This window comes from Schistocerca nitens, chromosome 8, assembly GCF_023898315.1.
Source record: "Schistocerca nitens isolate TAMUIC-IGC-003100 chromosome 8, iqSchNite1.1, whole genome shotgun sequence".
In the NCBI taxonomy this organism is placed as follows: Eukaryota; Metazoa; Arthropoda; class Insecta; order Orthoptera; family Acrididae; genus Schistocerca; species Schistocerca nitens.
Window position 1 is genome coordinate 502,464,952 of NC_064621.1, and position 16,702 is coordinate 502,481,653.

Here is a 16,702-nt window from a genome sequence, read left to right on the forward strand (position 1 = left end):
CCCTGTGAATGGACAGCTGGTGAGCAGCAAAAGGGGAAAGGGATTTTACTAGTTATTGGGAACTCCAATGTTAGGCGCGTTATGGAGACCCTTAGGCAGATAGCGTTCAAGGCTGAAAAGAAAGCCAAGGTGCACTCGATATGTCTGCTGGAGGGCCTCATCCGTGATGTGGAGGCGGCCTTGCCTGCGGCTGTCGAGAGTGCAGGGTGCAGTCATCTGCAAGTTATGGCTCACCAACGACGCTTGTCACATAGGTTCTGAGGTGATCCTCAGTTCGTACAGGCAGGTGGCGGAGGTAGTCAAGACTGCTGGCCTCACGAGCGGGGTGCAAGCGTAGCTCGCAATTTGCAGCATTGTTCCCGGAGTTGATCGGGGTCCTTTGGTTTAGAGCCGAGTGGAGGGTCTCAACCAAAGGTTTGGTGGACTCTTGCTGCAGATTTCTAAACATGCGATGTCGTGTACGAATTTGTAGGACTCCCTTCGACTGGTCACGGGTGCACTACACAAAGAAAGTAGATATTAGGGTGACAGAGTATTTGTGGAGTGCAAATGAGAGTATTTTAGGCTACGCAGTAGTTTTAGATGCTCTGATGAACACTCGCCAATCGATATGCAACAAGGGAAGTCAAACGGCGTTCAGAATAAAGACACGTCGACTGTCATAATTTTATCAATTAACTGTTAAAGTATTCGTAATGAAGTTCCCAAATTTATTGCCCTCCAGGAAATTTCTCACGCTCAAATTACTCTTGGGACCTATAGGTGGCTGAAACCCGAAGTATTCATTGCAGTTAAAAAAACGTAGACTCTAGTGAGGTCGAAGTTGAGTGTGACAGTGAAGTTATCTGGTCGTGTATAACAGTTGTAGGTGAAAGCAAGTTAATTGTTGGTTGTTTTTATCGATCACCCGATTCTACTGTGAAAGTTCTAGAATCATTCAAAGAAAGTCTAGGGTCAACAACGAGTAAATACCCATATCATACAATATTAGTTGGAGGCGCCGTCAACCTACCGAGTATAGACTGGGATGTCTCTGGATTCACTGCGCGAAGAACAGACAGCCATGCGAAACACTTTTGTACGCGTTTTCTGAGAACTGTCTTGAGCAGCTAGCTCGTCAACCCACGCGCAATGGAAATGTCTTAGACCCTGTACCTACAAATACGCCGGACCTTATAGAGAATGTCAGTATAGAAATGAGGATTAGCGATCATGATGTCATTATAGCAACTATGATTACGAAAGATAATAAATCAGTCAAGAAGGCTAGGAGGGTGTTTCCGCCAGATAGAGCAGATAAGAAGTTATTAATATCTCATTTAGACAGTGAAGTGGCATCACTTAGTTCCAGTAAGATAGATGTAGAGGAATTATGGCGAAGTTTAAGAAGATTGTAAGTCGTTGTCTGGAGAGTTATGTACCTAGAAAGTGGAGAAACCATGGAAAAGACCCACCATGGTTTAATAACGACATTCGTTGGATGCTGACGAAGCAGAGGCTGTTGCGCTCTCGGTTCAAGAGGGAACGTACAAATGACGTCAAACGATATTCGTGCACCTGTGAAAAGATCTATGTGCGAAGCATACAACTACCACCCTTTCACCTTACCAACAGAACTGGCAGAGAAACAGAGGAAATTCTAGTCTTACGTAAAATCGCAAAGCGGTTCTAAGGCCTCCATTCAATCTCCTGTTGCGCAGTCTGGTGTGGCAGTTGAAGATAGCATAAAGAAAGCCGAAGTTTTAAATTTCACTTTCAAGATATCGTTCACACAGGATCATCGTACAAACATCCGCCCCCGGTAGCTGACAGGCCAGCGCCACAGATTGTCAATCCTAAGGGCCCGGGTTCGATTCCCGACTGGGTCGGAGATTTTCTCCGCTCAGGAACTGAGTGTTGTGCTGTCGTAATCATCATCATTTCATACCCCTCAACGCGCAAGTCGCCGAAGTGGCGTCAAATCGAAAGATTTGCACTCGACGAGCGGCCTACCCGACGGGAAGCCCTAGTCACACTATATTTTCATTCGTCGTACAAACATACCGTCATTTGATCACCGTAAACAATTCCGTATGGAAGATGTAGTAATAACTATCCCTGGCATAGAGAAATAACTCGAAGATCTGAAAGTAAATAAATCACCAGATCCGGACGGAATCCCAGTTCGATTTTACAAAGAGTACTCTATTACACTGGCCCCTTACCTAGCTTGCAATTATCGTGAATCTCTCGCCCAGCAGAAAGTCCCAAGCGACTGGAAAAACGCACAGGTGACTCCAGTATATAAGAAGGGTAAAAGAACGGACCCGCATTATTACGGAGCAATATCCCTAACTTCCGTTTGCTGCGGAATCCTTGAGCATATTCTCATTTCGAATATAATAACCTTTCTTGAGACTGAGAAGCTTATGTCCACAAACCAGCATCGTTCGTGAGAAACTCGCAATCAGCTTGTCCTTTTCTACCATGATATACTAAGGACAATGCATGAAGGGTAATAGGCAGATTCCGTACATCTGGACTTTCGGAAAGTATTTGACACGGTGACCCACAGCAGGCTTTTAACGAAAGTACGAGCGTATGGAACAAGTTCACAGATATGTGAGTGACTCGGTAGCGAGTGTTCATCAGAGACAAGGGTATCGTCAAGAGTGACCCAGGGAAGTGTAAAAGGATCGTCTATATAAATAAATGATTGGGCGGACATGGCGGGCAGCAGTCAGTCTGTGGTTATTTTCTGATGATGCTGGTGCGGTGACGAAATTGAATGACAGTAGGGAGATACAAGACGACTTACACAAAATTTCCACTTGGCGTGATGAATGGCAGCTAGCCCTAAATCTGGAAAAATGTAAGTTAATGCGGATGAGTCGCAAGATTTGTTATCGGTAGATTCGAACAACACGAAAGTGTTACGGAGATGCTTCAAGATCTCAAATGGGAATCCCTGGAGGGAAGACGACGTTCTTTTAGAGAAGCTCTATTGGTAAAATTTAGAGAACCGGCATTTGAAGCTGACTGCCGAACAATTCTGCTGCGGCCAAAATACATTGCGCGTAAGGAGTACGAAGATAAGATACGAGAGATTAGGACTCATACGGAGGCACATAGGCAGTCGTTTTTGCCTCGTCCTATTTGCGTATGGAACAAGAGATGAAATGGATAGTAGTGGTACAGTGTACCCTCCGCCACGTACCGTACGGTGGCTTGCGAAGTATCTATGTAGATGATGTTTCGTTAGTAAACGTGAAAGCGTCACGGAGATGTCAGCCAAGTTCAGAGAGCGTACATTCCTAGTTGAGTCAACCGGTATATTGCTTCGTCCTTCGTATATCTCGCGATAAGTCCACGAAGATAAAATTAGAGAGATTCGAGCCCACATGGAGTCTTACCATTAATCGTCCTCCTTCGCCCAAACCAACCCCATCTGGAACAGGAAAAGGAGGAAGTGATGTAGACAAAGTACCCTCCGCCACACACCATAGTGTGGCTTGTGGAGTCGACTGGTAGACGGTCACCAGGAACTGACTACTGGAAACGGGATTAGACCTCGGATGGCCATGCGTTCTTTACTTCCCATAGTACACCACAGACAACAGTGATTTGCGTGGTATACAATCAGAGTCAAATGGAACATTAAGTAGTGATCTGTAGCGTTGAACAATGAGTGTCACCTCTGTCTGTGGCGGTCAGCTCGACGCTAACTTGTCCGTAGATAGTGTGTTGAATGATCAAAGGGCACAACGATTCGCGAGACCCATACCTCTACAATTTCTGTAATCGTGGTCTGGGGAGCCACTGGATATAGGAAAAGGACTGATGTAATTGTTAAGGAAGGCTGAATGCATGTCACTACGTGGCGAGGATGGTAAACCTTTCATGAGCAGGGTACTATAGGGAATATTCCAGCAGTATAATGCAAGATCCCACACTACAGTTGAAACCACAAACGCCTTGGTTAATGAACGGGTGGGTGGCTGGCCTCTCCAGTTCCCTAATTCAGATATGATAAGAAATTCTGCAAGATGACCTTCTACTCCTACATCTTACGGTGTAGGGTGGAGGTTACTTTGTGTATCAATGTCGCTCCCTCCTTTCTTTGTTCCACTCGTGTATGATTCGCGGGAAGAACGATTGCTGGTAAGCCTCCGTGTGGGCTCGAATTTCTCTAATATTAATCTCACGGTGTTCTCGCGAGATATACGTAGGAGGAAGTAACATACTGGTTGACACTTCTAGATATGTACACCCTTTGAACAGTAGATCATATCGTGATGCAGAACGACGCTCTGGCAGCGTCTGCCACTGGAGTCGGCTGGGCATCCCCGTGACGCTTTCGCGCTTACTAAATGAGCCTCGTCTTTTTCCTCTAGCAGATCTATCTTGCAAGGATCCCTTACTGACAAGTAATATCCAAGTAATAGACGAACGAGTCTTTTGTAAGCAACTTCCATTGCTGGTGGACTAAATTTTCGCATGATTCTTCCAGTTAATCTCAGTCTAACATCTGCCTCACTTACGATTAACTTTATGTGCCCGTTCCGCTACAAATAGCTCCTTACGCATACTTCTAGATCTTTTACGGAAGTAACTGCTTCCACTGATTGTTCTACAATTTAGTAATCGAACAATATAGGATATTTCTGTCTATTATTCGCAATAGTTTCCATTTGACTGTGTTGAGGGTCAAATGCCACTCCTTGCAGCAAGTGTCGAGCCTCTGATGCTCTTCCTGCATTTCACTACAATTTCTACCGACGCAACTTCTATATATCCAACAGTATCACCCACGGGAATCCTCATGGAACTTCCGAAATTATCTACCAGATCATTTATACATATTTTGAGCACTATAGCGCTCCACTGGGGCACAAACGAAGTTACTTTTACTTTTGAAGACATCTCTCCGTCCAAAATGATACATTGTGTTCTGTTTTCTAACTCTTCAGCCCAATCACACTGTTGGTCTTGTATTTCATACGCTTGTATTTTGTTCAGTCGGCAGCAGTGCGGACCTTTACCGAATGCCTTTAGGAACTCAGGGAACAATATATACTTGGCCACCTGCATCTACTGCTTTCTGCGTCTCGTGGACGAACAGACCGAATTACGTTTCACACGATCGTTGTTTTTGGAATCCATGCTGATTCCTACCTTCGGGGGCTCTTTACTCTTATTCCTCAATGAATATAATATTGTATTTGTGTCCGCAGAACAGACCTCCCACTGATGCTGAGGATGGACTGAGTTGTGAATGGAATGAGTAGTTAGTCACTCAATACTCTTTATGTGATGAACGACTTCATTGAGTTTGATAAATGTCGGACTCGTGCTCATAGGGCAACGCTTCCGTTTCCGTCGCTGCATATGTTATAAACTAAAACTAATTATCTCCGTCAGAACAGGCCTTGAAATGTCCGTCGGTACCGACCGACCGCCGCGTCATCCTCCACCTAAGGCATCGCTGGATGTGGATACGGAGGGGAATTTGGTCAGCATACTGCTTTCCCTCTTATTGTCAGCTTTCGGGAGCGGAGCCGCTACTTCTCAATCAAATAGCTCCTCAATTAGCCCCACAAGGGCTGAGTGCATCCCTCTTGCCAATAGCGTTCGGTAGACCTGAACGGTCACCCACCGAATTGCAAGGCTAGTTCGACAGCGCGTGACTTTGGTGATCTGACGGGAACCCTCCATATCCACATCCAACGATGCCTTAGGCGGAGGATGACACGGCGGTCGGTCGGTACCGACGGGCCTTTCAGGTCTGTACTGACGGAGACAATTAGTTTTAGTTTATAATGTAGACCTTCTCGTGACTAACAGACCCAAACTATTTGAAACAGTTAACGCAGAACAGGCAATCAGTGATCATAAAGCGGTTACTGCATCGACGATTTCAGCTGTAAATAGAAATATTCAAAAGGTAGGAAGATTTTTCTGTTTAGCAAAAGTGACAAGAAGCAGATTTCAGAGTACTTTACGCCTCAACACAAAAGTTTTATTTCAAGTACAGATAGCGTTGAGGATCAGTGGACAAAGTTCAAAACCATCGTACAATATGCATTAAATGAGTATGTGCCAAGCAAGATCGTAAGAGATGAAAAAGAGCCACCGTAGTACAACAACCGAGTTAGAAAACTGCTACGGAAGCAAAGAGAACTTCACAGCAAACATAAACATAGCCAAAGCCGTGCAGACAAACAAAAATTACACGAAGCGAAATGTAGTGTGAGGAGGTCTATGCGAGAGGCGTTCAATGAATTCGAAAGTAAAGTTCTATTGACTGACTTGGCAGAAAATCCTAAGAAATTCTGGTCTTAGAGCGGTAGGTGGATCAAAACAAAATGTCCAGACACTTTGTGACCAAAATGGTACTGAAACAGAGGATGACAGACTAAAGGCTGAAATACTAAATGTCTTTTTCCAAAGCTGTTTCACAGAGGAAGACTGCACTGTAGTTCCTTCATTGGATTGTCGCACAGACGGCAAAATGGTAGATATCGAAATAGATGACGGAGGGATAGAAAAACAATTAAAATCGCTCAAAAGAGGAAAGACCGCTGGACCTGATGTGATACCAGTTAGATTTTACACAGAGTACGCGAAGTAACTTGCCTCCCTTCTTGAACCGGTGTACCGTAGGTCACTAGAAGAGCGTAGCGTTCCAAAGGATTGGAAAAGGGCACAGGTCATCCCCGTTTTCGAGAAGGGACGTCGAACAGATGTGCAGAACTATAGACTTATATCTCTAACGTCGATCCGTTGTAGAATTTTGGAACACGTATTATGTTCGAGTGTAATGACTTTTCTGGAGACTACAAATCTACTCTGTTGGAATCAGCATGGGTTTCGAAAAAGACGATCGTGTGATACCCAGCTCGAGCTATTCGTCCACGAGACTCAGAGGGCCATAGACACGGGTTCCCAGGTAGATGCTACATCTACATCTACATCTACATCTACATCCATACTCCGCAAGCCACCCAACGGTGTGTGGCGGAGGGCACTTTACGTGCCACTGTGTTTCTTGACTTCCGCAAGGCGTTCGATACAGTTCCCCACAGTCATTTACTGAACAAAGTAAGAGCATATGGACTCTCAGACCAATTGTGTGATTAGATTGAAGAGTTCCTAGATAACAGAACGCAGCATGTCATTCTCAATGGAGAGAAGTCTTCCGAAGTAAGAGTGATTTCAGGTGTGCCGCATGGGAGTGTCGTAGGACCGTTGCTATTCACAATATACATAAATGACCTTGTGGATGACATCGGAAGTTCACTGAGGCTTTTTGCGGATGATGCTGTAGTATATCGAGAGGTTGTAACAATGGAAAATTGTACTGAAATGCAGGCGGATCTGCAACGAATTGACGCATGGTGCAGGGAATGGCAATTGAATCTCAATGTAGACAAGTGTAATGTGCTGCGAATACATAGAAAGAAAGATCCTTTATCATTTAGCTACAATATAGCAGGTCAGCAACTGGAAGCAGTTAATTCCATAAATTATTTGGGAGTAGGCGTCAGAAGTGATTTAAAATGGAATGACCATATAAAATTAATCGTCGGTAAAGCAGATGCCAGACTGAGATTCATAGGAAGAATCCCACGGAAATGCGGTCCGAAAGCAAAGGAAGTAGATTACAGTACACTTGTTCGCCAACTGCTTGAATACTGCTCACCGGTGTGGGATCCGTACCAGATCGTGTTGATAGAAACGACAGAGAAGATCCAACGGAGAGCAGCGCATTTCGTTACAGGATCATTTAGTAATCGTGAAAGCGTTACGGAGATGATAGACAAACTCCAGTGGAAGACTCTGCAAGAGAGACGCTCAGTAGCTCGGTACGGGCTTTTGTTGAAGTTTCGAGAATATACCTTCACCGAGGAGTCAAGCAGTATATTGCTCCCTCCTACGTATATGTCGCGAAGAGACCATGAGGATAAAATCAGAGAGATTAGAGCCCACACAGAGACATACCGTCAATATCTTTCGACGAACAATACGAGACTGGAATAGAAGGGAGAACCGATAGAGGTACTCAAGGTTCCCTCCGCCACACACGTCAGGTGGCTTGCGGAGTATGGATGTAGATTTAGATGTAGATACCACTGGGGCAAGGCCGTTGGCATATGTCATGTAGGATAACTGCTCCATTGTAGACAGTAACTCAGGAATGGTGTGACAACAATATTCACCATGCACATGCCACTCTTGTAGCAACATATCGTCCCGTAAAGGAGTCAAACAAATATGTTGGAAGACACATAGCCGGTATGCCGGTGTCTACAGTGAAATGACGATCAAAAGCATTCATATCTAACACAAAGGCTCACCATACTAAACACACATTTCTAAATAATAATCGAGTAACCCTATAGCAAGAGTGCTAGTGATCACTCAACTAAATCTTGTGGCAGCCAAGATAAGTAGGTCACGTGAAAGACTTGTCCATTGGCTGCGACAAGATACTGTAAACTAAAAGAGACCATTAACCATCTAGAGTGCTACGCAAAAGTAAATTAATACCACTTATGATCACTACTTAAGAAACGTTCGCGAAGTCCTATCTCTTCGACTAGTTTGTGGAAGCCTGGTTTCTCAGTATGTCGGTTAACTTGTACATGTACTGCATCGCTTATAAGATATGTAGAAGAGTTAGGAAAACAGTGGAACGGATGGGGAATATTGGTGCTTTTCAGGCAGAATTGGAATAACTTATGAAAGATCCTGGCGGGTTAACGTAAATTCACATAAACACTGTTAAGGGCCCAAACTTATCACTTCCTAAAACAGTTATAATATTTACGCGATCAGCAGGAATTTTGATGACGTATTCATCCACATTATCCTCGAACTACCACAGGTCGTCCCTGGAAAGCATCTTCCTAGCATTAACGTCACACACGTTATTATTAATGGCAGCCTCATATTTGGCACTTACCACTGTTTACATGGACACATCCTGACAAGGTTAGTATAGATGAGAAACTGAGATTGGAGGTAGTGCTGCCATTTCTCAGTTTATCGTGGAACTATCAATTAACATGAATGAAGCACATTACTTACCACGTTTTACATCTAATAACTCTGTTTCCAGTCGACTGTTCCTCACAGAATATGTATCTTCGTTAGGTAGATAGTGGAACAGGACAGAAAACTGCTGCCCTTCCGGCTGAATTAAACAAGGCTATGAAAGATCTGGATAGGCTAAGGAGGAAGATGGATAAAGGGTGGTTGAATTTGACAACATGTAACAGGAGGAAGAATCTGAGAACTTCTTCTAATAGTTTGTGATGAATGTGAAACAATTTTCATCTTTTACCTCCGTTAGAAACAAAAGAAGGTAGTTTTCATGCTAGAGCTATTGCCTTACTTTTGGATAATGAACTAGGATCAGAATACCAGGTCAAATATTATTTTGAAAGCTAGTGTTGGTCTGGAACAGCTGGCAGAGGAATTTCGATCACTTTGCAAAGACTACAGCAAGGAAGACACTGTAGCTGTCTCAGCGAGGTAATAGTTTTAACGGAAATCCTGGGTGCAGAAAAAGTGTGATCTGGCAAAGATTGAATCAGCATCGAGTAACATTAAGCTGAGTTTGTGTCCGCTCTCAGACGTCATAACCGACCTCATTTCGGTTCTTCGGTCAGGAGAGTTAATCTGGGGGTGGAATGGCTGCTTACGTTGTGTGCAGGGTCGCTTATTGGCATTGTTCCTGTTAATTCCGTCAGAAGATGGGGTTAATTATAATCCGATCTATTGACAGAATGCATTGCTTTTACCTCAACAGGAGAGGGAAGGTTAAATTGGCTGGACTAATAGCAGAAAATTTAAAATGAGTAACAGAGGGGGGAGCACTATCATGAGTGGTAAAATATCCCTGCTTACAGGTGTCAGAGCAGCATCTTTCTTAAAATAGAAACAACAGAAAGACAAAGCATCAAGAGAACTTAGGATTGAAACAAACCCTCAGCTTCAGAAAGAAACTAAACAACATAATGCTGGCATATTGCATCTGCACAAACAGCTACTGGTTACAAATTTTCTGATATCAGAAAAAAAAATTCCCTCTAATTTCATCTCGTCCTGTGTAAAATTACAGCTATCTTTATTGCATCAAAATGCTCCAGGACTAAGAAATAAAATTAATTACCTACCTAACTGCATTAATGAATTAGTTATCAAATCCAGTTGATATACTCTGTCTATCTGAACATCACACAGTCTTTGGTATAGAAGTATTGAGTATTACAGGATTTAGGTTAGAGCAGAAATGCAAAAAGGAAGAGTTGACACATTCAACGATGATTGCCATTAATGTAAGAACATGATATTCATAAAATTTGCCTACAGGATCATATGGAAGCTCGTGCAGCAGAAGTATAACTTCATAATAAATCCTTTATAATAGTAAACCTATACTGAGCACCTGCAGGTAACTTCGGGCTGTTCATAAATCACCTTGAATCTCCACTGGCCTATTAAACAATAACAAAACAAAGGCAAAGTCATTTCTGGTGATTTTAATGAAGATTTTCTTAAAAAATCTTCTAGTAAGACTTGATTGCAGTCAGCAACACTATCTTTCAACACAATTTCAGCTGAAAAACTAAAGTAGCTAATCGCTCACAAACATCCATTGATAATATCTATATAGGAAGATCTAACAAAGAAAATTATATTACAAAACCAATAGTCGATGACCTATCAGACCGTAATATGCAGTTTGTTTTGTTAAATGTTAGTACTGAGTAGGATATAAAATCTACTAAATCTGAGCTTAAGAGGATAGTCAGTAAGCAAAAATTGATTATTTAGGACATTTGTCGAAGAGATAAACTCGAGTGATATATACAGTTCTCACAACACAATTATTAACAAAGTCCTTATCTTATTTGAACACTGTTTCCCCCCTAAACTAACTCAGATTAGACCCAAATCTACAGAGAATTCATAGATTACCCATAGAATAAAGGTATCTTGCAAAACAACAAGGAAACTTAATGTCAGTCCGAAACAGCTGTGACGCTGATGCAGTAGCTCGTTACAATTCATACTACAAAATATTAAAAGTGGTAATACGGAAATTAAAGCAAATGCATTACAATAAAAAATAATCACATTAGATAATAACATCAAGACAATATGGGATAGAGCGAAGGAGGAGGCTGGAGGAACCAGACATGAAGAGAATCGGAGAGCATTAAGAGTAAATGGTACACTGGTAACAGAAAAGTGCACTGTTGCAAAACATCTTAACAAGCATTTCATCGCTGTTACTGAAAAGATGGGATTTTCAGGTTCAGTAGATGTTGCCATGGATTGTGTCAGACCAGTCATTACAATTAACTTCAGCAGAGTGAATATAATATTCACCACAGCAGTATAAGTGATGTCCACCATAACATCTTTAAAATAAAAAAAATCTAGTGGTCATGATACAATATCTACAAAATTAATGAAAGAGTGTGCTTTCAGAGCTTAGTAACATCTTAAATTATCTGTGTATCCAATCATTTATCAGTGGATCATTCCCTACATCGTAGAAATATCCTTAAGTTAAGCGTTTTGTTTAAGAAAAGAGTTCTCGAACTACTGTCAGATTTCCATCTGAATTCACTATTGCCAGCATTCTCGATAATTTTAGAAAGGTAACCGGCTTTCTTAACCAACGGAAAATATATTTTCAGTCACAGTTTCGGATTTCTAAAGTGTTTCGAAATTGGGAAGGTTTTCTACACACACAGAGAGGCTGCACTTAATCAACCAGACAATAAATTACAGGCTACTGATGTATTTTGTGATCTGTCAAAAGCATTAGACTGCCTAAATCACAATATCTTTTTAAGTAAAATAGAAGATTAGAATGAAACAGGAAAAGTTGCAAAATGGTTGAAATACTATATCTCTGATACTAAACAAAGGGTGTCAATAGGAAAGAAACCTGTATTGAGCAGTCAGGCATCATCCAACTGGGAACTAATTATATGTGGTGTCCCACAAGATCCAGTCTTAGTATCATTCCTTTTTCTTGTGTAGACCTACGACCTTTCATCTATAACAATACCAGATGCCAAGTTTGTTTTGTTTGCAGAAGATACAAACATTGAAATAAATAGCAAATCAAATATAATCTTAGGAACATCTACATAAATACTCCACTAGCATCAGTATGGTGCTTGGCAGAGAATACGCTGTATCACTACTAGCCATTTCCTTTTCTGTTCCACTAGAAAACTGAGCGATGGAAAACAACTGTCTACATGCTTTTGTACGATCCCTAACCTCTCTAATCTTATATTCATGATCCTTACGCGAAATGTTTGTTGACGTCAGTAGAATCGATCTCCAATCAGCCTCAAATCCCAGTTAATGAAATTTTCGTGGACATTAATAAATGCTTCCCGGCCAATTCCTTGTCACACAACTTTGGAAAACACACTACATGCATTTCAAAATTTGCAAAGGGTTTGCCTCCCCCAATGTATGCCTAAAGTCTGACGACAAGTAGACAGAAGGAGTTGACAGTGTTTTAATCTCTTGATATCAAAGCTTGATAAAAATTTCAACAGGGGGGTGGGGGGGGGGGGGCGGGGACATACTACAGAATTACTCAAGGATCTAGACAAATGTCTATTTGTAATGCGAATGTTTCCAGACGCAGGTGATATAAAAGTAAATAATCTGGCGTACTGAGCTTGCTTACTTTCATTCCACATTGTCATATTGGATTACTTTTTTGGGGATAACACATCAAGTGAAGCAAAAGTTTGCAAAATCCAAAAACATGTAACAAGAAGCAGTTGTGGTATGAACTCCTGAACAACCTGCAGAGGGCTGTTTAGAAAACTGCTTCCTAATATATTTATTCCATAACGAAATATGTCATTAAAATATATCCATTTTCAAACCAAAAGCTCATTTCGTGGAATCAATGCTAGAAATAAGAATAATCTCCATATAAAGTCATTCGTTTTAGTTCGGGACTGGCACATAATTTTAATCTGTCAGGAAGTTTCATATCAGCGCACACTCCGCTGCAGAGCGAAAATTCACCCTGGAGCCATAAATAGTTTAAATACTAATAAATTTTAGTTTAAGAGGAGCCTAAAGGATTGAACTGCTGGCAAACTCCTTCTACTCCATCGATAAATTTCTTAGCAGCAACAACTGATGTGTATATGTTCCTAGTAGTGCAAATAATGCTAATATTAAACACAATCTGACTTCAGTATAAATCCACTGCAGTAATGCGATTATTGCAAGTAAGTGTTGAAAAATAATTCTTAGTTGATGATGCACGCCCACAGTGGCATAAGAATTATAGTACGCACTGTAGTGTGTTGAAAACTTCTTGTTTTGTGTCATGTTTGCCTTTATCTTGTAACTGAAAATATGTTTAAGATTTATTACTTATTTCACATTCTTGAAGACCGTTTGAATTGCGATTTGCGTAAGGTACGTTAACGTACCTGTTTTTCTTTGTAAATATTTACAGTGTGTTCTTGTTTACTGACACGTTCTGCATCCTGAAGGCTCTCTTTACCGAGGGTTCTATTGGAACGACAAATACATCTAACCTAATCTTACCATTGTTTAAACTGAGGGCCTCAACTATCAAGATTTTTCTCTCTTCCTTCTTGAACAGGGCTATCACTTCAAACAGAAGTTCCCAAAAATTTGGGAAAAATTAGTGCACCTTGAAAGATGCCATTGGTTTTGATCCGATGGCGGCATATGTGACCAAGGGGATAACAAATGTATTGATAGTGGTGTCAACGTCGTCCGCCAACAGATAGCGTAATGGCGTAGCTACCAGAGCGCTGTCTGTGTCTATTCTTAGTAAGGAATTCTCAGCCAGAAGGCTCAGTGCGTTGCAGACGAGTGAAGCAAGAAGGCAACTATGCCACGGAGAAGCACTCGTGCTTCCTACAGCCAACAGAGCGAGTTAGAAATGGGTGAAATTGTGTCCTTCCGAGTGGCGGAATGTCGTTTCGGAGAATTGCGACACAATTTGGACATGCTGCATCAGTTGTGCAACGATGTTGGTATCAGTAATCACGTGAACATTCTCATACCCGTGGACGAGGTTCCGGACGACCACGCAACGCACACGTCCACCAGGATCGTCGTATCTTAAGAGAAACAGTGGCAGATCGCGCAGCTACCACAGCACAGATAAGAGGGCTTGTGAGCCCAGATGAACAGCTGTGAACTGGTTATTAGCAGGGGGTCTACGGCCACGATCACCTCTAGTGCGACCGAGCGGTTCTAGGCGGTACAGTCTGGAACCGCGTGACCGCTACGGTCGCAGGTTCGAATCCTGCCTCGGGCATGGATTTGTGTGATGTCCTTAGGTTAGTTAGGTTTAAGTAGTTCTGAGTTCTAGGGGACTGATGACCACAGCAGTTAAGTCCCATAGTGCTCAGAGCCATTTGAACCTCTAGTGCCTGCACACATGTTATCGTTCTTTGCGCGTACGACGTAGACCTCGTGCGCACTGTCTCGAAGAGTGCGTACGTCCGAGACATACTAGCCCCACCCCAGACCTTTTGGTCTGCGTGCAATAAGCTACAACTCTAGTTCACATTTGGTGTTTCTAGAGGGAACGCTAACTAGCGCTCGGAACATGCAGAATGTTGTTAGACTCACTCTTTTGGGGCTCTTGTAACAGGAAGGAGTTGCGTTACTCTAACAGGATAATGCTCGCCCTCACACTGCCCATGAAACTCAACGTGCTGTGCAAGATATGCAGCAGTTTCCCTGGGCAGTACGATCTCGGGACTTATCTCCAATTGAGCAAGCGTGGGATATGATAGGACGAGAAGTGACTGATGTGCCTCACCAACGAACAACTCTTGTAGGACCATGAGAACAGGTCGAACAGGGATGGTTTAACGTATCCCAGGACTTATCTCCAATTGCGCAAGCGTGGGATATGATAGGACGAGAAGTGACTGATGTGCCTCACCATCGAACAACTCTTGTAGGACCATGAGAACAGGTCGAACAGGGATGGTTTAACGTATCCCAGGACAGTATTCGATATCAGTACGATCGACTCGATGTCAGAGTTAGCGCATGCACTACCGCCTGTGGAGCCAACACCTAATACTAATCTTGGTATTTCAGCATGGGTCGATACCTGTTGTGCTAGCGGTTGTGCTATTGGTCTGTAAATGTAATCGTTTCATGTAATCCATATGCAGGGTTGCAATAATAAATCTTGAGTGAAATGGAAACTTCTAAAATGATGCACTAATTTTTTCCATCACTATAATTATCTCTGTGAGTTCATTGTGGAAAGGTCAACATCATGATGCAGAATGAAATGAGACATATATGTTGAGTGCAGCAGATGTTATGCAGGGTGGCTACCACCAACACAAAAAAAATTGTGTAACATACAAACATACATGCTGCCATTCGCTTATGCTGTAAACTTACCTTGATACATGATGACTAACTGGAACCCTCAGCTGCCGACAAGTGTTATTGATATACCTCGATGTGGACAGCTGAAAATATGTGCCCCGACCGGGACACGAACCCAGGACCTCCTGCTTACATGGCAGACGCTCTATCCAACTGAGACACCGAGGACACAGATGAATAGCGCGACTGCAGGGACTTATCCCTTGCACGCCTCCCGCGAGACTCACATTCCCAACTGTCCACAATTCTACATATGCCCCGGTCAGGGCACACATTTTCAGCTGTCTACATCGAGGTATATCAACAACACCTGTTGGCAGCTGAGGGTTTCAGTTAATCATCATTTATTCCAGGGAATAGCTGCACGGTCATCAACAGTATCTGTTCTTTCGAGAACAGTTACTGTCTTCACATATTACCTTGATACTGTTGTTCTGAAGGCTCACACTTGCTGTACTTTTCAGGGGATCACGAGTGTAACAGCGGTTATTTGGGTGGCTTCCCCGCTGGTTCACCTGGTAGCCAACATGGACACTGAGGTCTCTTCCGGAAATCCTCGGCCACTGCCGCTGTCTGCCTGGTTACCACTGGACATCTACGCATCTCCCGCATATGAGCTTCTCTACATTATGCAAGTTCTGTGCATAATAGTCCCGTCTGTAGCCACTGTCTCCTCTGACTGCGTCTTTATTGACCTGATGCTGAGGGTTGCTGCCGAGTTAGAGATTCTGAACGACAACATTTCTAGTTTACGTAAAATGAAGGTTTCAGCAAAATCCAACGAGTACATATCAAGCAATGTGGCCTCAGATTTTGAGGTACATATACAGCTTTCGAAGAATGTCAAGCACCACCAGGCAATTCTTAGGTTTGTATAATCCGAAATTTTGTTCAATTTCATGCTTTTTGTTGGTTAACGTTGTATTGTCATTGGGATGGTGCTCAAGAGACAACGAATCTCAATCCAGTGGAAATTCAGAGCTCACCATAAACTGGTGTTGTAAGACAAAGTATAAGGGGTGATCAAAAAGTTTCCCTTTGAGGTCGTTACTGTAGCGTATGTGCAAAGCAGCGCGACTCCGACGGGGATATATAAGCACCAACATGTAGTCAAATGACTTGTGTGCGGTGAATGCCCAAACGTGAACAGCGACCACGTTATTACCAAATGCGTCCAAACAGGACCAACGTGTTGTTACTTTTTTCTTGGCTGCCGAGGGACAAACACCAGCAGACATCCATCAGAGAATGAAAAATATGTATG

At 42.6% G+C, this 16,702-nt stretch overlaps 1 protein-coding gene across 1 annotated transcript in view; it reads left to right on the top strand.

Annotated features, from left to right (window-relative positions):
- LOC126199642 (uncharacterized) overlaps positions 1 to 16,316 on the top strand; it is a 28,550-nt gene extending 12,234 nt beyond the window's left edge. Inside the window, exon 2 of the mRNA XM_049936568.1 lies at positions 15,903 to 16,316. Within this exon, the coding sequence (XP_049792525.1) occupies positions 15,903 to 16,316 (414 nt within the window). The remainder of the gene's footprint in view (positions 1 to 15,902) is intronic.
- The last annotated feature ends 386 nt before the right edge of the window (positions 16,317 to 16,702 follow it).